Genomic DNA, 20,593 nt, shown 5'->3' with positions numbered 1-20,593 from the left:
CTCAAGAGTCTTCTCCAACACCACAGTTCAAAAGCATTGATTCCTCAGCACTCAATCTTCTTTATGGTCCAACTGTCACAACCATACATGACTACTAGAAAAACCATAGCTTTGACTAGACAGAATTTGTCAGCAAAGTGATGTTTCTGTTCTTTAATATGCTGTCTAGGTTGGTCATAGCTTTTCTTCCAAGGAGCAAGTGTATTTTAATTTCATGGCTGCAGTCACGGTCCACAGTGATTTTGGAGAACAAGAAAATAAAGTCTGACACTGTTTCCATTTTTTCCCCATCTATTTACCCTGAAGCGATGGGACAAGATGCCATGGTCTTAGATTTTTGAATGAGTTTTAAGCCAGCTTTTTGACTCTCCTCTTTCACCTTCATCAAGAGGCTCTTTAGTTCCTCTCTGCATTCTGCTATTAGAGTGGTATCATCTGCATATCTGAATTGTCAGTATTTCTCCTGGCAATCTAGATTCCAGTTTGTGAGTCATCCAGCTGGGAATTTCATATGATGTATTCTGCATATAAGTTAAATAAGCAGGGTGACAATATATAGCCTCGACGTACTCCTTTCCTGGTTTTGAACCAGTTCATTGTTCCATGGCCAGTTCTAACAGCTGCTTTTTGAGTTTCTCAGGGGGCAGGTAAGGTAAGTCTGTCATTCCCATCTCTTTAAGAATTTTCCACAGTTTGTTGTGATCCACATAGTCAATGGTTTTTACGTAGTCAGTGAAACAGAGGTTGACTCTTTTCTGGAATTCTTTTGCTTTTTTTTTTCTATGATCCAGTGGATATTGGCAGTTTGATCTCTGGTTCCTCTGCCTTTTCTAAATCCAGCTTGTACATGTGGAAGTTCTCAAGCCTATTTTATTAATGGAAAGTGCAGATCGTCTGGTGTAATTTACTGAATACTGAATGCAAAAAAGACAGGGTGGTTGTCAGGGTCCAGCAGGGCTGCGAGTGTGAGTTGCTCACTGTCCTGAGCACCAGAGGTCTGGGCTGCAGCCACTGCACTGCCCAGCTCCCACTGCAGAGGACAGACTGTACATTGCCAGGGGGAAACATCGAAACTCGAAATTCGAAGTGTGGTTTCTCCTGAATGTGTGTTGCTTTCGCAGCCTGATAAAGTCAAAGAGTAAAACACTGAGTCGTGAGTCAGGGACCTTCTGTATGAGATGTTTTTGTTTTCACATCAAGGGGAATCAGTCTTCAACCCCTACTCTGTGAGACATGAGGTCTATTTGTCTGAATTCCTCAAGTGACCACTGCCCAGTCCGCTCAGCTTGACTTTCCCTAAAGACTGTTTCTAGGAGAAAGTGGCCAGGGTTGCTCCCCTTCCTTACTGTCTGGATGGCTCGGGCACTTCACACCCACAGGGATCACTTCCCGCATCTACACTTAAGCGGTCAACGCGGCTTTGGGGTTCAGATGGTTGCTGTGTGCTAGAGAGTATCCTCTTTCTCAGCAGAACTTTGTGATAAAGACAGAATTGGGAGCAGGTTCAGATAAGATCCATTTCCCATGGTTTTTAATGAGGACATTTGCCAGAGAGCAGTTAGTCACCAGGACTCTTCGAGACTCGGGGCAGGAACTCGGGCCCACGGTGTGTGCCCAAGTCGGCCAGGCCCCAGGAACGTGTGCCCAGGCTCTCCTCTCCCAGAGAAGCAGCGCTGCCCACTCAGCAGAGACGGGGCCTCCATCTGAGGGTGGCAAACGTGCCTTGGCCTGTTAGATGCGGTAGGGAAGCTAAAGTCACCAGCAAGCTTTTTACCCAGAGTGGAGGGTGGCAGTGACTGACGGCTGGGAGAAGGGCCAGAAGGGCTGGGAGAAGGGCTGGGGTGGGGATGGAGGCATCGGGCGCCCAGGGGAAGGGGCGCATGGGCTCCCAGGAGGAGAGGGGGAAGAGGCTGGGAGGGACGAGCCCAGTTGGGCAGTGTCCACAGACCAGAGGCTTTAACCGAGGCCACGGGTCCAGGATCCTAGCCTTTTGCATCAGAGCCACTGGGCTTTCAAGTCTGTGAGGGCAGCCCTGGGCCACCCACAGCAGGCTTGAGCTGGGCTGAGCTGTGCTGAGCTAGCCAACCGGGTGAGCTGGGCTGAGCTGAGCCAGGTGAGCTGGGCTGAGCTGGGTTGAACTGGGCTGAGCTGGGCTGAGCTGGGTTAAGCTGAGCTGAGTTGGGTTGATCGGGGCTGAGCTGAGCTGGTTTGAGCTGGGTTGTGCTTGGCTGAATTGGGTTATCCATGGTGGGCTGAGACAGGTCCAGAAGAAATGTACTACCTGGAATTGACTTGGGCAAACTGATGATATGCTTTGGGCCTGTTTAACCTCTGCTGAGTATGGTGGGTCTAGCTGGACTGAGTTGACCCCACTGGACTGTCCTGGTCAACAGTGGGCTGACCTCAGTGAACTGGTTGAGCTGAGGACTGGGGGCCTGAGTGTGTATCAGTCTCATTGATGACCCCAGACCCTGGGGCCAGGCCCCAAGTGGCTGAGCCGGGGGCAGTAATGGTGGGCTGGCAGGGCTGAGTGTGCCGTCTGCTCCGCTGTCCCAGAAAGAAGGTGGAGCTGCCTGCACCCCCAACCAGCAGGACGCCTCTCACCCCCCTCTTCTCTTGTGTCCTCTCTCGGGTCCCCAGCAAGTGAATCTCACCCGAAAGTCTTCCCTCTGGTGTCCTGTGAGAGCTCCCCATCTGACAAGAACACTGTGGTCCTGGGCTGCCTGGCCCAGGACTTCGTGCCCAATTCTGTCAGCTTCTCCTGGAAGTTCAAGAACAACAGCATGGTCAGCAGTGAGAAATTCTTGACCTTCCCCGGAGTCCTGAGGGACGGCTTGTGGTCGGCCTCCTCTCAGGTGGTCCTGCCCTCCCCGAGAGCCCCCCAGGGGTCAAAGGACCACCTGGAGTGCAGCGTCCAGCACCCCAAGGATGGAAAGACCATCGAGACTGTGGCGGTGGCCCCCAGAGGTGAGCCAGGTTCCGCCCATGGCCGGGGGTGGGAGTGGGACCAGGGTAGCCCACCCTACGCGGCCTCCTGTGGCCCCCACCCTTCCTGTCTACCTTGCAGCCCCTCACCCAGGGCACAGCACATTCTGACCCTCACCTGCTCTCTGCTCCTCTGGTTTCAGTGTCAGCGTCAACCCCAACCCCGACTCCGACCACATTAGCGCCTTCTACGACACCTAGGTCAGAGGGCTCCAACAAAGTCGTCAACACTCAGAGCAGCCCAGGTGAGCAGCCCCATCCATGCACACCTGTCTGCCCGTCCCTCCGCTGCCACCTTCAGGCAGCCCTGCACGACTTCTCTGTTGAGTCCTTAAGTCACACCTTGAGCCAGGAAGGTGGGGCACTGCTCAGGGACACTGGCCGTGGGCCAGGCCCAAGCTGGGCACTGGCAGATGCCACCTCAGGCCCCTGTGTGGCCCTCAGCCCCTCGTGAATGGGTGAGGTGCCCAGATCACACTGGGAGGTTTGCAGTGAGAGGGAGGCCCACAGGCCAGCCCTGGGCTCTCCTGGTCCAGCCCACGTGTGGAAATGAGACCCTCATGGAAATGGTGCCGCCTGCAGGGCCGCCCTCACCCCCACCTGCACCTGGCTCCAGCTTCTCCGAGTGCCGGGCACCCAGCTGTGGGCCCAGAGTCACCCCTCACCCTGGGTATCCTCCTGGCCCAGAGCGGGAGCCGCAGGAGGGAGCTGAGCAGTTCCCTCACTGGCCCCCAGGCCACTGGCGACCCTCCAAGAGGGGGCCGTGGCTGTGATGTCTCCCTGGGTGGCCCCCCGCCCAGCCTGTGGGCCATAATGCCCACAGTCCAGGGCAGAACCTGCCACCAATGTGCATGACCCCTGGGTGTGGGGTGAGCGGTCAGGCACACGGGCAGGGGCGATCAGGAGAGAGGTGGGCCCTGCAGATTAGAGGGTCACCTTGGTGGGGTGGGGGGGCACTGTGCAGAGCCCAGCACTCCCCGAGCGTTGGCAGTCAGCCCTGACCAGACTGCTGCGGCCACGTCGCCCATCCAGCAGCCCTGGGGACGGGGGCCGAGCTCCGCGACCACAGGCTGTGCCCTCCTACTCTGGTGCTGGACTGCCCTCCCATGGGGAGTGACCCTCCTGGGGCCTAAGGCCTGCTGACCGCACAAGCCCAGCCGTCTGCTCGGGGCGTGGCCCCTGACCCAGACACGGTGCAGCTCGAGAATGGCCTGAGGCCAGATGCATTGCGAAGCTGGATCCCTGCAGCCGGGGCTGGCCAGTCCAGCTCTGCAGCCAGGGCTGGCCTGTCCAGCTTAGAGGGATGGACCAGGAGGAGGGACAGACAGAAGCCCTGTGTGGAAACACAGCTTCAAACATCTACTTTCTGGGCCTTTATAGAAAAAGTTGGCTGACCCCTGGCTGTCACAAATCCATGGCCAGTCGCTCGCTAGTCCTTCTCACCATAAGCTGTCCTGGCGATGGTCATGAGAACGGTCCCCGAGCACTTAGCGTAGATACTCACAACCAGCAAGGGGACAGCCAGGGTCCCACCGGGACCAGAGCACTGCTGTAGACACTGGCAGAGGCGACCCCTAGATGATGGGAAGGCTGGGAGGCCACCCCTGGGGCTGAGGATGTGGGGAGGCCATGGCCCCAGCCATCTGTGGCGCCGGGAGGAGACCCTGACTCCCCCCATTCTCCACAGTGCCGTCCACCAGCCACAGCCAGCCAGATGCCCAGACACTGGTGTGTCCGAAGGACCCCTGCAGAGGTCAGTCCCTTGGGCAGAGTGGGGGAGAAGGGCGGAGTGCTTTCAGGGGCACCGGTAACAGCCTGCCTGCAAGCGAGACCCCAGCTCAGTGGTGGGCGGGCCCCTGCCCACCGCACTTTTGGAAGCAACAGAGACCAGGGGTCCCTGGGGAGAGGGCGGGCCTGGGGCCACTGGCCAGCCCTCAACCCCGCCGCTCCCCCACCGAGACCCTCACACCTCTCCTCCCCCTCTCCGCAGAGAGTCAGAACCACACCCAGGCCCCTCGCGTCCGCCTGCTGCCCCCACCCCCGCGGGGCCTCTGGCTCCTGGACAAGGCCGAGTTCACCTGCTTGGCCACAGGGGAGGCCCCGCCGCACGCCCACTTCTCCTGGGAGGTGAACGGGCAGCCCCACAGCGGGGCCGTGGACGAGGGGCCCACCCAGGACCGCAACGGCTCCTGGAGCCAGAGCAGCCGCCTGGCCCTGCCCAGGTCCCTGTGGGCCTTGGGCTCCACCGTCACCTGCACGCTGAGCAGCCCCGGCCTGCGGTCGCCAGTGACCCTGATGGCACAGAGAGAACGTGGTGAGGGCAGCCGCGGGCCCCGCAGCACCCCAGCCACCTCCTTCCCCCAGGGGACCCCTGGGCTGGGGCGCCCACCCCCTGGAGCCCTAGCTCGCGAGCATAACATGGCTTCTCCCTGCAGCCGCCTCAGTGCCCAGCAATCTGACCCTCCGCACTCTGACCGCGCCTGGCCTCTTCTCCCCTGCCTGGCTCCTGTGCGAGGTATCCGGCTTCTCACCCGTGGACGTCCTCCTCACATGGCTGAAGGGCCAGCAAGAGATGGAGCCTTCGCAGTTTGCAACGGCGCAGCCCACACCCCAGGACGGGCGTGCCTCATTCCGCACCTGGAGCGCCCTGCGTGTCTCCAGCCTTCTGGACGACGCGGGGGCCACCTACACCTGTGTGGTCAGCCACGAGGCCTCCCGGACGCTCCTCAACGGCAGCTGCAGCCTGGACCCTGGTGGTGAGTCATACAGGCCTGGGGCAGCCAGGACACGGGGTGGGGAGCAGAAGGACAGCCCTGAGGCACTGGGAAGCAGGGATGCGGCCGCTAAGTGTCGGGGGCCCCCGGGCTCTGGAAGCCCGACGGCTGCCCCACTGGCCCCGGACACATGTCCACAGGCCACACACCGGCCCAGAAAGGGCAGGAGGTGTTGCCTGCCCCCCATGATCCAAGCAGTCATTTCCCACCAAGATATGCCCGCCACTGGGTGCAAAGCAGGGGCCTCCCCCGGGCTGGGAGTGAGGGCAGCCACCCTCAACAGCTGCCCTCTGGGGACATCCAAGACTCCTCAGCTCCCAAGCCCTCCGCCCTTCTGGGAGCCCAGTCAGCACCTTGGAGGGCACATATGCTGGACTTGGGCACCCAGAGGGTTCTGATCCGCAAGCACCCACAGCGGCCCCTGACCATAGGCCTCCTGGAGGAACACAGGGGCAGGTGCCACAGAGGAGGGGGTCTGGGGGCCCAGGGCTTGCCCTCCCCTCTGAGGCGTCCTCCCCCAACACCGTAGCACACAGCCCAGCCCCTCAAGACCGCAGTGGACATGCCAGTCAGGGAGGCGGCAGGACACACAGGCCAGCAGGCATCCAGGCGGCCCAACGCGGGGGCCGGCAGGGAAGGTGTCTGACGGGGGCCCGAGGCAGTGGGCACTGGGAGAAGAAGGCTAGGCTCGCCCAGGGTCTGGGACCTAGCCTGCAGGCCTGAGCTGCTGTGGGCCCCATGCCGAGTGGGGAGGGTGTGCAGACAACAGCCCCGCCCCGACACCTCAAGAGAGAGCGGGGCCTGGCAGGCAGCACCCTGAAGGCCATGCAGGGTGCCACTGGTGGGCAGGGAGGCCACCTCAGCACACCCACTCCCACCCCCACCATGCACGTCCCTGCGGTCCTCGTCCTGCTGACCCAGCCCACCCACCATCACCCCCACCACACACGCCCCTGCAGGCCTCGTCCTGTAGACCCAGCCCGTCCCCGCCCCCACCATCACCCCTACCACGCGTGCCCCTGCGGGCCTCATCCTGCAGACCCAGCCCGCCCACGCCCCCACCATCACCCCCACCATGCGTGCCCCTGCGGACCTCGTCCTGTTGACCCAGTCCACCCATCATCACCCTCACCACGCGCACCCCTGCGGGCCTCATCCTGCAGACCCAGCCCACCCACCATCACCCCCACCACACACACCCCTGCGGGCCTCGGCCTGTAGACCCAGCCCATCCCCGCCCCCACCACGTGTGCCCCTGCAGGCCTCGTCCTGCAGACCCAGCCCGCCCACGCCCCGGACCGGCCACCTGACAGCCCAGGCACTGCGCAGCCTCGAGTCACAAGACACTCTGGACTGGCCTTCCCCAGAGCGTTGACCCAAACCTCCCACTTTCCTGAGGGGCCAAAGCTATGTCCAGCAGCCAGGGCCATGCTCTGTACAGGGCAAGTGGCAGAGGCTGCTGGAGGCCTGCTCAGACCCCAGGCCCCTGAAGGGGCGGGGGGGAAAGCCCCGCTCCAGGGGACCACAGCCAGCACCAGCCCCAGCCCAGAGACTGACCAGCCACTGGGCCTTCCCCGGTGGGCCCTCCTCCAGACCAGAGGAGGACAGCCAGAGCCGCTCCCTGTAAGGCAGCCTGGCCCTCCACAGCCAGGACGGCAACTCCTCCTCACTGGGCCAGCTGCCCCTGTTCTAACACCGCTGCCTGAGGGGTCTGCTGCTTTCCTTGAAGGACCCCCAAGCCCCCCTCACCCCGCCCCACCCACCTGCATCTGAAGGCCACCCCGCCCTCTCGGTTCCAGGCCCAGCCCACCGCCATGCACTCTTCTCAAAGGAGGCCACTCGCAGCTCAGACCAGGCCTGCAGCTGTGGTCATCATTCTCACAAAGTAGCAGCTGGAAGGCTCCCCCGGGGGCCCCTGGCCTCTGCTTCCTGGTCCTGCTCTGGGGTCCCAGGCTTCTCAACCACAGGCCCCATCTCCTGAGAACCTGCGTCAGTCCAGCTCCCCAAACTGCAGCCAGAGCCCTCCGCCCTCCGTCATCACAGAAGCCAAGCCACCCGCCCAAGTCCTACGCCCCTCGGATTGGCCCCTTCTGTCCACAGACCCCACCCCAGTCCGCCTGTCCCTGCCGGTCTCACGGCCGAGGGCTGTCCCCTTCAGCCCACCCTCCTCTCAGCTGCCAAGGTGACCTTCAAACACCCGTCAAACACCCGTCAGAACTAAGTGGAAGTTCTGCTTCCACTTAGGATGTAGAAGCTAGTAGGTCAGCCACTAACATGGTAACAAAAGGTCAACGCCAAATAAACTGTAAAAATCATATTTATTTAAAGTCTCAGACAAGTCGAAGACTCAGTGTCCAACTGGCCCAAATTCCTAGGTCAGAAGAGGCTGCTGGCAGTTATCCTCATCCCAAACACAGGTGGAGAGGCCTGGGCGTCTGTGAGATGAGAGGGACGTGAGGGAACCAGCCGAGGTTTAGTTCCCACACAGGCTGGCCCGGGGTGTGGGTACAGACAAGCCCCCAAAAAACCCCCTGGGTTCGCTGACCCTCCACCTAGGGATTCTGCTGCGAGCAGCTCCTGAGAGCAGGCGGGGCCACAGCAGGAGAGGTCCAGGCTCAGAGCCTTTCCCCCTGGGAGGAGGGGCCTGCCCCCACTCCCACACCGGGAGCCAGCAGCCAAGGAACCTGCCGCCCAGCCCAGCTCAACTCCTAGTGAAAACACAGCTCCTCACCCTCCCTGCCCGACAGAGGAAAGTGTGCGCGCGCTCCACGGAAAGTAGACATACGTCATCGGCTTCACGCTCACTGTCTGTGCACCATGTCCGGCGTGCAATCAAAATTCCCTTGGCACGCAAAGAAGCAGAAAACCTTCACCCATAGTCAGAATGAAAACAGCAAATAAAGTTAGACTGCAGGTGACCCAGATCTTGGAGCGGAAAACAATTGCTATCGTGCTCTCAGCTTAAGCTCTGTGGGTGGCTTCTGTTGCCTTGAGAAAAACGTCCTGCCCCGCGGTTTCACCGGCTCTTCCCAAAGGGCTGCCCGCTGGCACTTCCTGCCCCAGCAGAGACGGGTCAAGGGGCGTGACCTTTAGCTCCTGCGGCTCTTCTCAGCTCCAACCTGAACTCTTTCCCACCTTCTCATCCTGGCAGCTCCTGCCTGTCATTCACACAAGCTCTCCTGTGTGTCTGAGACGACCTCCCTGACCTCCAGGGCTGGGCCATGTGCAGCCGGGACTCCTGGTCTTCACCCGAACAGAGCGCATCCAAGGGGTCCTGTCTTCGCATTTAGCAGCCTCACCGACCCCCAGACCACTCACCCCTGCATTTCATGTGTCTAGAACAGGTTCCTTCAGGTTCTCCGTGGCAAAGGGCTGCTGCCTTTGAAAATTTTTCCAGTGAATCATGCACCCATACCACTGTAGAACATGACATGAACTCATTAGTGGAAAACTGAGACAAACGGAAACCAAGATGCATTGGTATTTTATCATTAGATTCCACAGAGGGCGAGCACACAGTTTCCGTGCTCACTTCCTGTGCCATGACCAGTGCTTCCCAGACGGCAGCCCTGCAGACCCCACAGCCTGCAGCTCTGGTCAGACTCGAGGCGGACCCCCAGGGAAGGAATGCTCATGGAAAGAGCGGCTCGGAAGTCCGGGCCGAGCGATGGGTCCTGGGACTCAGCGCTTCCTCCCTGCCCCGGGCCCTCCCACTGGACTGGAGTGCAGCTCCACGTGAGGGTGCTGAGCTGGCCAGCCCATCCCACCCCGGCCCCCGCCCCACACCCAGCAGGACTGACTTCTGACGCACAGATTCAGCCCTGGCTTAAAGCCTCTGTTCCCAGCCTCGGCCTGCCCTGGCCTCCTGTGCGGCCCCTCGGCCGACTCCCGCTGCAGCCCGCGAGGCTCCCTTCCACTCTCCTGACCCGGGGCCCTCGTGACGCCGCTCCTCCCGCGGGGATGCCGGCCCGGTCTCTCCTTTCACCCTCACACAGCAACCGCTTCTGCGAGCGGCTGTCGCTGCAGCCTGCGGGGCGGGGCCCATGCATCCACCTCGGTGTTGGGGCCACCCGCGCACCAGCTCAGGCTGTCTGCCCCACCGTGCTGTGCACCCCGTCGGGCCCTGTGACCCCTCTCTGCCCCGTCTGTGCCCAGGAGGGAGAAGGTTGTTCACATGGGGCCCCAATGCCAGTGGGGTCTGACCCCTCGGGCAGACCCCTCATGGTCGGCGGCCCGCCGCGTGCTGGGGTGGGCATGGACCAGGCCTCAGCAACGCCTGCTCCCCCGCAGGTCAGGCCACCTGGCCACCCTGGAGCCTGGACGAGAGCAGCAATGATGGTGTGGACGTGGAGGATGCCAGCCCGCTCTGGCTCACCTTCCTGGCCCTCTTCCTCGTCACTGTGGTCTACGGCGGCTTCGTCACCTTCATCAAGGCAGGTGGCCCGGGCAGGTGGGGCCCTGCATCCAGGGCCAGGGTTTCTGAGGAAGCCGCCCCTTCCCACTCAGCCCTGGAGTAGGACAGGCGCTAGGACCCGCTCCCCAGGGCCACAGGGAGGTGGGGGTCCCAGCTCAGCTGGCCAGGGGCCCCGAACGTGGGGGCCCCGGCCCCTTCCTGACCCCGGGGCTCTTGCTGCAGGTGAAGTAGCCCTGGAGAGAAGACACCAGGCTCCGCACAGACAGAACCTGGCCTCCACACCGCCTGCTGCTCCCAGAGGGCAGAGGAGCCCACGCTGGACCCCACCCTGCGGCCCCACCCTCTGTCCACCACAGAGCCCAGCCCCCAGCCCGAGGAGGACATCATGGTGCAGAGAGGGGGCCCCCGGCTGGCCCTGCAGCCCCAGAGCCGGTGGCCCTGGCTGCAGCCCCCTTGCCTCCCCACCCACCATCCGCCACATAAAGAGCTTTGATCCTTCTTCCTGCCTCCTGTTTCTGTGCCCCAGCCCTCAGATCTTGCAGGTGAGAGCACCCAGGAGGCCGAGGGCACACACCGAAGTGTGTCCACACACACAGGAGAGGTGGGCAGGGTCAGGCACGCAGCAGGGGGCTGCCTCCAGAAGAAGATGCCGAGCCTACTGCTCCAAAGGGACTGGGCACACCAGACATGTGCGTCCACACCTGCACACACGGGTGCACACACATGCAGACACATGCCCGTGGGCACACATGCGGAGGTCTGCATCCACACACACATGCACACACATGGATTCACTCTCGTAGAGACATGAAAGCACGTGTGCCCGTGTACCACTCAGGCGTGCGCACGCGTGCACACTCACACAGGGGATGGCCCTAAGTGGTGCGAGTGGGAGAGGTTGGGCACACGGAGCCCCCGTCAGACGGGGAGGAGGCACCCCTCATGGAGGGCAGGGTGTGGAGGAAAGTGCTGCCGGAAGGGGCTTGGAGAAGACGCTGGCACTGGTCAGCTCCCAGTCACTCCTGGCCCTCCTGCCGCTGTCCAGAGTTCCCACGGCAGGCAAGGGTGTGGCCCTGGCCCCAGGCAGCCCCCAGGCAGGGAGGCCAGTGTAGCAGACAGCCTTCCTTGGTGCTGGCCTCAGGCAGCTCCTGTCTGGCCTCCCCTCTCAGACCAGGAGGAGGGCAGCCCGTCTCTGGCAGTCCCAGTTTCGGGTGCAGTGTCTCACTCCTCTTCTCAGCTCCGGATGCCACACCCTTGGTTCCCCTGCTCACCAGTTGGCTCTGGTTCCCCCTGCTCACTGGTTGGTTCCCCCTGCTCATTGGTTAGATCTCCCTGCTCACTGGTTGGTTCCCCTGCTCACTGGTTAGATCTCCCTGCTCACTGGTTGGTTCCCCCTGGCCACTGGTTGGTACCCCCTGGTACTGGTCTTCCTCTTGGCCCCCACCCAGCCCACCCCCACACCTGGCATGTGGCCAGCAGCGCCTGTCCACCACTCCTGCTCGTCTCTCATCCCAGACGTGGACCTTACTCCGTGTGTCAGGCCTGGAGGTCAGCAACGCATCTCACTCCCAACATACCCAGCACCACAGTTCTGTAGAGCAGGCTGACCCGCACTAAGGACACTGGTCCTGATCCCGCAGCCTCTGAGTAGGGGCTAAGCTGGGCTCCTGAGATAGGAGAGGGGCCTGGCACCTCGGCCTGGAGCCATCACCAGACCCTCATAGGAGGAAGCAGGGGGCTGGCAGAGCAGAAGGCCTGTGAGGCAGACGCAGGACACAACCCTGCCGGCTCTGAGGATGCAGGAGGGGCCATGCGCCGGGTTGCAGCTCTGGCAGGCAGAAGGACCAATGCAGACCCTCCTCGGGGTCTCTGGAGGGCAGGCAGCCTTTACCATGCTTGCCAAGGCCCAGGGAGACTGTTTCAGACTTGTGGCCTCCACACTGTTTAAGGAACAAATGTTTGCAATAATTTGCTGCGGCCACAAAAACGAAGACACCAACTGTCTCTCCAGGCCAGCCCTTCCCACCCAAAGCCACTATTGCTCTAGGCCGAGATCGCTATTCCTCCAAGATGAGGCTCCTCAACCTCCAGGCGAGGCCACGTGTCCTTCGAGGCCCTCTGTCCTCCCAGGGCTCAGGTGCAAACCCTGGGAACTGATTCTCTTCCTTGTGGCAGCCCATCCCAGGAGAGCCGCAGACTTTGCCCTCTGCCTGTAACCTCCACCAGGAAGCCGCACTTGCCACCGTGGCAGATCCGCTGCCCTGATGAGAGTGGCTGCCATGCCTGTGGGTCCTCGGTGGCTTCCTCCAGTCGACCACCCACCCACTCCCTCCATGCCCTCTGCAGCCCTCTCCTTCCAGCAGTGAGCGGCACTGTCTCAAGATCTCGGATGAGGCCTCAGCTGGTCCACAGCCAGAAAGGGCCTCAGGTTTTATCAGAAATTTGCCTGCAGGTCCTGGGGTTCCTTGTGGTACCCCCTCCCTGCCCCAGCCTCCTGTCCCGCCACCCCTGCCTGCTCCCTTCTCTGGCCAGGATCTCCCCGCTGGCTGTCCCTGTGAAGAGACCCCTTCCCAGGCTCTGGAGGCTCCGTCCCTCAGCCCACTATGTCCAACCAAATCAGAAAGTCCCTCGCCTTTCCCCTTCCCTACTGAGCTCTCTGCTCCCGCCCTTCCTGCACTTTCTTCAGGTCACATGCTCGTTACACCAGCAGGTTGTCTCTTTATCCCGGAAAGCTAACCCCACAAGCACAGGGTCTCCCGATGCTCCGTGTGAGCAGAGACCGTGTGCAGCAGACGCCAGCAAGCATGCCTGCCTGGAGAGCTGGAGACCAGGGGCGCCCAGCACAGAACAGGCCACAGGGTCCCTGACTGACCAGACAGAGCATCCCTGCAGTGACGGCCTTCCTCAGACCGCCCCCCCCGCCCACTCTTCCCGGCTCAGTGAGTGACCACCTGCCAAGGGGGCCCCAAAGGACACCTCGAAGTTGTCTCCAGAGCTGGGGTGAGGCTGCTCCCCAGCCCACAGCCAGCAGGGTCTTTCCAACCCTACATTCATCTGGCAACCCCTGCTCAAACCCCACCATGTGTTCCTGTGACATCAAAAATGGAATCAGGTCTTCCCTGGTGGCCCCACAGTTAAGAATCGGCCTTGCTTCAAAGGGGACATGGGCTCAGCCCGAGTCAGGGGACTAATATGCCATGCAGCAACTGAGCCCACAGCACAAACAGAAAGTCCGTGGGCCACAGCGAAGACCCAAGGCAGCAAAATAAAAAAAATAAATAAAACAAGAGAATGAAATCTAAATTTTCACATCTGGAGCCCCACGCTGGCCACGCCATCCTGCTCACAGCTGTCCACGCCTGTTGCCCACTTTCCACGTGTGTCCCACCTCTGGGGGCCCTGGGGGCTGCCTGCCCCAGCCTGGACAGCGGGACGGGTGGTTCCAGTGCCCGCAGCCGCTGAGGCCTGCATGAAGAGAGGAAGCAACGTCCGGCAGAGGGCTGAGGGCTCAGAGACTCCAAGGAAGACTCCCTCGTGGGCACCAGGTGGCCGCTCCCCAGGAGCCCCTGTGTGGCCACACACCGCCCCCCGTGGCCCCCAGGCCCACACTCCGGGCCCCCCTTCCTGGGGACTCGAGCCCAGGAGCACCCCCTGCAGGCCCTGGGTGGCCGGGAGGGCTCCAAGGCCCACAGACGTGACCCCCTGAGGCTGCGGGTGCCAGTCTTGGCCAGAGGGTCTGGACCTGAGCTCCTTTATGTCCAGCAAACACTTTAAAATGCCTCAAAGCACAGCATGAAGTGAGCTGTCACCCACAAGCTCCCCGCACCCCTCCTAGCACCAAGCTCCCCTGACCACAGCCGGCCCGCACGTTCACCCAGTTCTTCAACAGGAAAGCGCATGAGCTGCCTGCCAGCAGACTTCCCCTTTCATCTGCCCGGAGGCCTATCTGCAGGAGGCAGGTGCCCTGGGGCCTCCGCTCAGCAGGCAGTTTCCCTTCCAGGCGCCAACGTGGCCCCAGGACCCGGTCTCGGCGGGGGCGGTTACACCCTCACTCTGCAGCCTGCCTGCCTGCACACCTTCCTCCCAGGCCACAAATGTCCGTTTCCAGCCGAGGCAGCAAACAGCACCCATCCACCCTCCCTCACCTAAATCAAGGCCTGACAAGCTTGGTCCCAGGGTGTGGGAGTCACTTCCCAGCCACTTGCATGGGGTTCAACTGCCCACCCATCCCTTAGTGTTTGGGGGGACTGGTCTCAGCCAGTCCTGCTCCCCAAGGCTTGTGGACCAAGGCCTCCCCAGATCTGGGCAGGAACACACCTGCACACTCCAGCCAGGGCCCACGTCTATTCCTGGCCCACAGCCAGACCCATGTTGTTGAGTTTATTCTGGATGACTTGTGGTGGGACAAGACCTCAAAAGAGAGCCAGGAGATGGAAGAACAAAGAGTCGGGACCCCTGCTCTCACCGTCAGGACAAAAGCAAGGTCAGGACCAGCACTGATGCAAATCAAAACTCAGACCAAAGGAAACGATGGGAGACTATTTATGTTCTGCTGAGGCAAACAGGCGTTTTCTCAGAATGACACCACAGCCAGGAACTTTAAAAATAACATTGATAGATCTGCCTACAGACAGAAAAAATTTTAATCTATAAGGAGAAACTCACAGAAAGCAAAGTTAAATGCTATGAGAGACAGAGTGGCTGAAGTAAGTAACCTGAAAAAGTCTGTATCAGTCAGTGCTCTTCAGAGAATAAATATCTGAGATAGACAGGTGAATGTACATGTGTACATTGATATAAGGATATAGGGGAGAGAGATTTTAAGCAACTGGGCCCTGTGACTGAGAAGGCTTGAAAGTGGGCAGGCTGGCAGCCCAGAGACCAAGGGAAAAGGTGGTGCTACAGTTTGAGTCCAAAGGTATAATTCCCTCTTCCTTGGGGAACCAACTGATTAGATTAGGCCCACCCATGTGGAACAATCTGTTTTATTCAACATCTACTGATTTAAATGTTAATCACATTTTTCAAACACCTTCGCCCTATCGATTAGTGTTTGATCAAATATGTGGGTCCTGTGATCTAGTCAAGTTAATCCATAAAATTAACCATCACACAGTCCAATTAAATAAACATTGAAATAAACCAAACAAATGGGACAAACTTCAAGTAAAAGTTTTCAATGGAAGGTAGAGGGTGGGAGATCATTTCCAGTGGGTTGTAAACAACAAATAACCAGTAAAACACATGAAATTGTTAAAATTCACAAATAACCAAAGAAAATTGACTTTCAACAATGAACCACCCATGCGAATGGCAGCTATTCATGTAGGCCCACTGCATGCTAAGATGAAAACTCACACGGTGTGACCACATGTGGCACCACTGTCTGACAGGGTACAGATAATACAATTAGAGATCAACCAGTGCCTACGAAGGGCATGGCAGCCAGGCAAGTTCGGGCACCCCGGTGCCTGGCAAGGTCTTAGCAGAGGCAGGTTTTGCGCAGATCTGGGTGGCACATCCAGGCACAAGGACCAGAAGGGGTAAAGGTCAGAGGGAGAAACATCTTTGCAAGTACAAGGCGCTGTGGGAAGGCCAGCAGGGCCACGTGAACAGATAGGAGCCTGCGGAGGAGGGGTCAGAGCAGCCTGACCACGCAGGGCAACTCCAGCACGTTTGAGCTTTAGACTGTTCCCAGGTGACAGGGAAGCCCCTGGAGGCGTCTGGGTGGGGCGGGTTTTCCAACCTTTCACTGGAAAGCAGGCTGTGCAAGAGGGAGGGTGAAAGTTCAGGCGCCCTCAGGATCTGTGCAGAGGTCCTGATGGGAATGTAGGAGGAGGCCGGGGGTGCGGAGGGAAAAGAAGCCCTCAGATCGGGCGTGAGCCTGGAGGTTGAGCCAAGGGTCTACAGGGAGAGGACTGCCCCCACTGGGGCTCCTGCCTCAGCATGAATGCAGTGCCGTTTGCTGAGTGCCAGGGTCAAAAATTCTCCTTTCAGTGACGTGGGTGTGAGCTGCCCATCGGAGGCCCAGGAAGGGACGCTGGGTGGGAGGCTGTGGGAGCCAGGACTTTGGGACTCAGGATGAAGGCAGAGGTGGAAGAGCCAGGCTGGGGCCCTTAGTGCACAGCAGAGTTGACACAAAGGGCTGCCTGGAGGTCACGGGGAGCAGGGGCAGGGGTGGAGGGGAGCCGGCGGGGTGAGGCAGCAGCCTGAGAGGGCGGGTGACGAGGCAAAGCCAGCCCGTCCCTGCTCCCAGTGGGTCTGGTCAGAGGCTGAGGGGGTCCCAATGGGCTCCCAAGTGCAGTCTCTATAGTGAGGTGGCCAGGACACGGCTGGCCTGGGCTCAAGACCTGAGAGAAGGATCTGTTGGCACTGCCTAGCCGCCCCGCTCCCACCAAACACAGAGCTGGCCTGTAAAGTTCAACATCTCCTGGGCACAGGTAAATTGCCAAATATCAGGGCCGTGGTGCCAAGTTCTCTGACAGCACTGCAAATGAGGAAGACGTCTCAGACAAGGGGATAAAAAAAAATACCCCTACATGACTCACGGGTCAAATCAAGACCAAAATTAATTACTTAATAAATTGATATTGGCAGAAATTAAGGAGTCTGATCACACCAAGTTTTAGGATGTAGATCCACAGAATCTTTAAAGCATTGCTTCTGGGAAGTCAAATTAGGAAAGTCAGTTTGGAAGAAAGCATACCATTAACTTCAAACGTTGCGTATTTTGCGTGAACCCTTGTGACATTCCAGGAAAGACATACAATGTATAGTTGGGCCAGATGGGGCTCTTTTAGGAGTGCTGGACCACTGTGAGCAACACGGAGTAGAGGGTGTGAAGAACTAGACTCTGCACAACTGTGGGAGAAGCTAGGAGATAAAAGATCTGCAGGTCCACTGTAGAGTCAGGGAAGTCACCAACCAAAGACCCTGAAGGCAGTTGACGACAAGGTCTGTGGAGGGCTCTTGCCTCTGAAACAGGCAGAGGGTCTGAAGGTGCCACACTTCATCAGAGCCGGCAGTTGGAAAGGAAATCTGTCTAACATAACCATTTGGAATTCTTGAGTCTACTGAAGTCTTCAACTTCCAGATGAAGACTTGGTGGTACACTGTGATGAATTTTGGTCAAGTGCAGAAGCTAACCAGTCCCCAGCTGTAGCCACATGGTGGACAGCTGGACATGGGTTCCTGGAATAACTTGCACATAGCTTAAAGGGGGCAGGAACTGGGCAAAAAGGATGCAGTCCTCCAAATATCAGAGATCTATGTTGCAGTTGCTACTTCTAATTGCAGTGTGTGTGTGTACTTAGTCCTGTCCAACTCTTTGCAACCCCATGGGCTGTAGCCCATCAAGCATCTCTGTGCATGGGATTTCCCAGGCAAGAATACTGGAGTGGGTTGCCATTTCCTCCTCCAGGGGCTCTTCCAACCCAGAGATCAAACCTGTGTCTCCTGCACTGCAGGCAGATTCTTTACTGCTGAGCCACTGGGGAAGCATAGAGGTGCTTATAAAGAGGGCGGCCTCTGTTGTTTTACCTTCCCCCACTGTTTTAAGTCTCTCATCCCTGGCTGAGGTGGCTTAAGGGGCTGGCGCCCTCTTTTCCCCAACTCTTACCTTTATTCTTCCTGTTTACCTTTTGGGAACCATCAAAGACTAAGACATTCAAAGGCAACTATGTATTTAGGGAAAATTAGAAAGTGGACATGCATGTCCAGGGATGGCACAGGCTCAGAAAACACCTGAGAGGATGGTAATTTACGCCTCAGGATAGTCATTGGCACAGAGGCAGCCTACATTAATAAAAAAGAAAAAAACCAAAACAATAATTCAAAACACTAACAAAAAAATTTCAAACCCTGGAATGGTAATAAAGGGACCTGATTTCCAGAGTTACCACATTATTATTTTCAGTTGTCAACCTTTCAACCAGAAAATTACAAGGCAAAGCAATAAACAGGAAAGTATGGCCAACTCAAAGGGAAAAAAATTAATCAACAGAAAACGTTTCTGAAAAAGATTTGATGGTAAATCTACTAAATAAAGTCTTTAAAATGGCCATTTTAAAGATGCTCAAAGAACTAAATGAATAGGTGGAGAAAGTCAAGAAAATGATGTCTAAACAAAATGAAAATGTCAATAAGGAGCTAGAAAAACTAAAAAGAAACCAAAAAGAAACTCTGAAGAAGAAATGTAGAGAATAACTGAAATGAAAGATTCAAGACAGATTTGAGCAATGATTCTTTGAGGAAAAAGAATCATTGAGCTAGACAATAGGATAACGGAATTGCCAATTTCTGTATGAGGAACAGAAAGAACAAGATTGAAGAAAAGCAAACAGAAACTAAGAGGCCTGCAGGAGACACTAAATGGACGAACACACACCATGGAAGTCCCAGGAGAAGACAGAGAGAGTATCTGAATAAAAGGACTGAAAACTTCTGAAACTTGATGGGAGGCATGGATATAAATATCCAGGTAGCTCAATAAGCTCCAAGTTAAAGGACCTCAGAGACTCATACCAATGCACATTAAAATCAAATTTCAAAAACCAAAGGTAAACAGAGAATCTTGAAAGCAGTAAGACAGAAGCAACTTATCACATTTGAGGGCTTCTCATAAGGTTGTAAACATATTTCTCATCAAACACATTGGAGGTCAGAAGGCAATCAGCCAATATATGAGAAGTGTTCAAAGAAAAAGCCAGACAACCAAGAATTCTGTATCTAGCAAAACTGTCCTTCAATAGTGAGTAAGAAGTTAAGACATTCTCTGATAAAAATTGAGTGAGTTGATGACCATTTGGCCTGTCTGCAAAAATGCCCAAGGGAGTCCTGCAGAGTGCAGTGAAAGAACACTACACAGTAACTAGAAGTTGTATGAAGAAATAAAGATCCTGGAAAAGGTAAATACATGGGCAATTGTGAAAATTTGTATTTTTGTAACCAAAGTTTGTAACTCCAAATAGTAGTAGTAGTGTTAGTTGCCCAGTCATGTCTGACTCTTCGTGATCCCACAGACAGTAGCCCACCAGGCTCCTCTGCCCATGGGATTCTCCAGGCAAGAATACTGGAGTGGATTGCCATTTCCTCTCCAGAGGATCTTCCCGACCCACGGATCAAACCCCAGTCTCCTTCATTGCAGGTTGATTCTTTACTGTTTGGGCTACAGGGAAGAATGTAACTTCACAAACTGTTTTCTATTTAATACATGATTTAGGACTAGTAAATTTTAATTAGTCTAACAATTAATATTATTGCAACTTTGACTTATAATTCCATGTGCTCTTTATCATATAATTTAAAAGAGTAATTGTTCCTAAGTGAATGCAATATCATATATCAATTATATCTCAATAAGGCAGGAAAAAGAGAGACTAATACATTTAAAAGAATTTTTACATTGTGTGTTGAAATATGTAATGTACAAAGATGTGATTTTGTGACATCAACAATCAACTGAAGGGAAGGAGTTTTGCATGTTATCACGGTTGTTGTTATTCATCATTGTTGTTGTTCATTGTTGCTCAGTCATTCAGTGTATCCAATTCTTTCTGACCCCATGGACTGCAGCACGCCATTCTTCCCTGTCTTGCACTATCTTCCAAACATTGTTCAAATTCATGTCCACTGAGTCACTGATGCCATCCAACCATCTCATCCTCTGTCAACCACTCTCCTCCTGCCCTCAATCTTTCCCAGCATCAGGGACTTTTCAAATGAGTCAGCTCTGCACATTAGGTGGGCAAAGTATTGAAGCTTCAACTTCAGCATCAGTCCTTTCAATGAATATTCAGGACTGATTTCCTTTAAGATTGACTGGTTTGACCTCCTTGCTGTCCAAGGGACTATTAAGAGTCTTCTCTAGCACCACTGTTCAAAAGCATCAATTCTTAACTGCTCAGCCTTCTTTATGGTCTCACATCTGTACATGAATACTATGGAAAAATCATAGCTTTGAATATACAGAACTTGTTGGCAAGGTGATGTCTCTGCTTTTTAATATGCTGTATAGGTTGGTCATAGCTTTTCTTCCAAGGTGCAAGCTTCTTTTAATTTCAGTGCTGCAGTCACCATCTACAATGATTTTGGAGCCCAAGAAAATAAAGTCTGCCACCATTTCTATTTTTACCCTGTCTATTTGCCAGGAAGTGACGGGACTGGATGCCATGATCTTAGATTTTGGAATGTTGAGTTTTGGGCCACTTTTTTCACTCTCCTCTTTAACTTCATCAAGAGGCTGTTTAGTTCCTCTTCTCTTTCTGCCATTAGGATGGTGTCATCTGCCTATCTGAGGTTATTGATACTTCTCCTGGCAATCTTGATTCCAGCTTGTGCTTCATCCACTCTGGCATTTTGAATGATGTACTCTGCATAAAAGTTAAATAGTCAAGGTGATAATATACAGCTTTGATGTAAT

At 56.5% G+C, this 20,593-nt stretch overlaps 2 gene segments (V, D, J or C); both read left to right on the top strand.

The window, feature by feature from the left end:
• Positions 1-20,593, top strand: part of LOC122455145 — a 204,149-nt gene that overhangs the window by 64,940 nt on the left and 118,616 nt on the right.
• LOC122455148 lies at positions 1,864-10,671 on the top strand. The segment is given in 7 exon segments: positions 1,864-2,967; positions 3,129-3,230; positions 4,673-4,738; positions 4,976-5,299; positions 5,421-5,741; positions 10,050-10,192; positions 10,396-10,671. Coding segments are annotated over 7 exon segments (1,149 nt in total).

Source organism: Cervus canadensis, chromosome 17 (assembly GCF_019320065.1).
Source record: "Cervus canadensis isolate Bull #8, Minnesota chromosome 17, ASM1932006v1, whole genome shotgun sequence".
In the NCBI taxonomy this organism is placed as follows: domain Eukaryota; kingdom Metazoa; phylum Chordata; class Mammalia; order Artiodactyla; family Cervidae; genus Cervus; species Cervus canadensis.
Note: the sequence above shows the minus strand (reverse complement) of the source record. Positions and strands in the feature narration are given on the sequence as shown.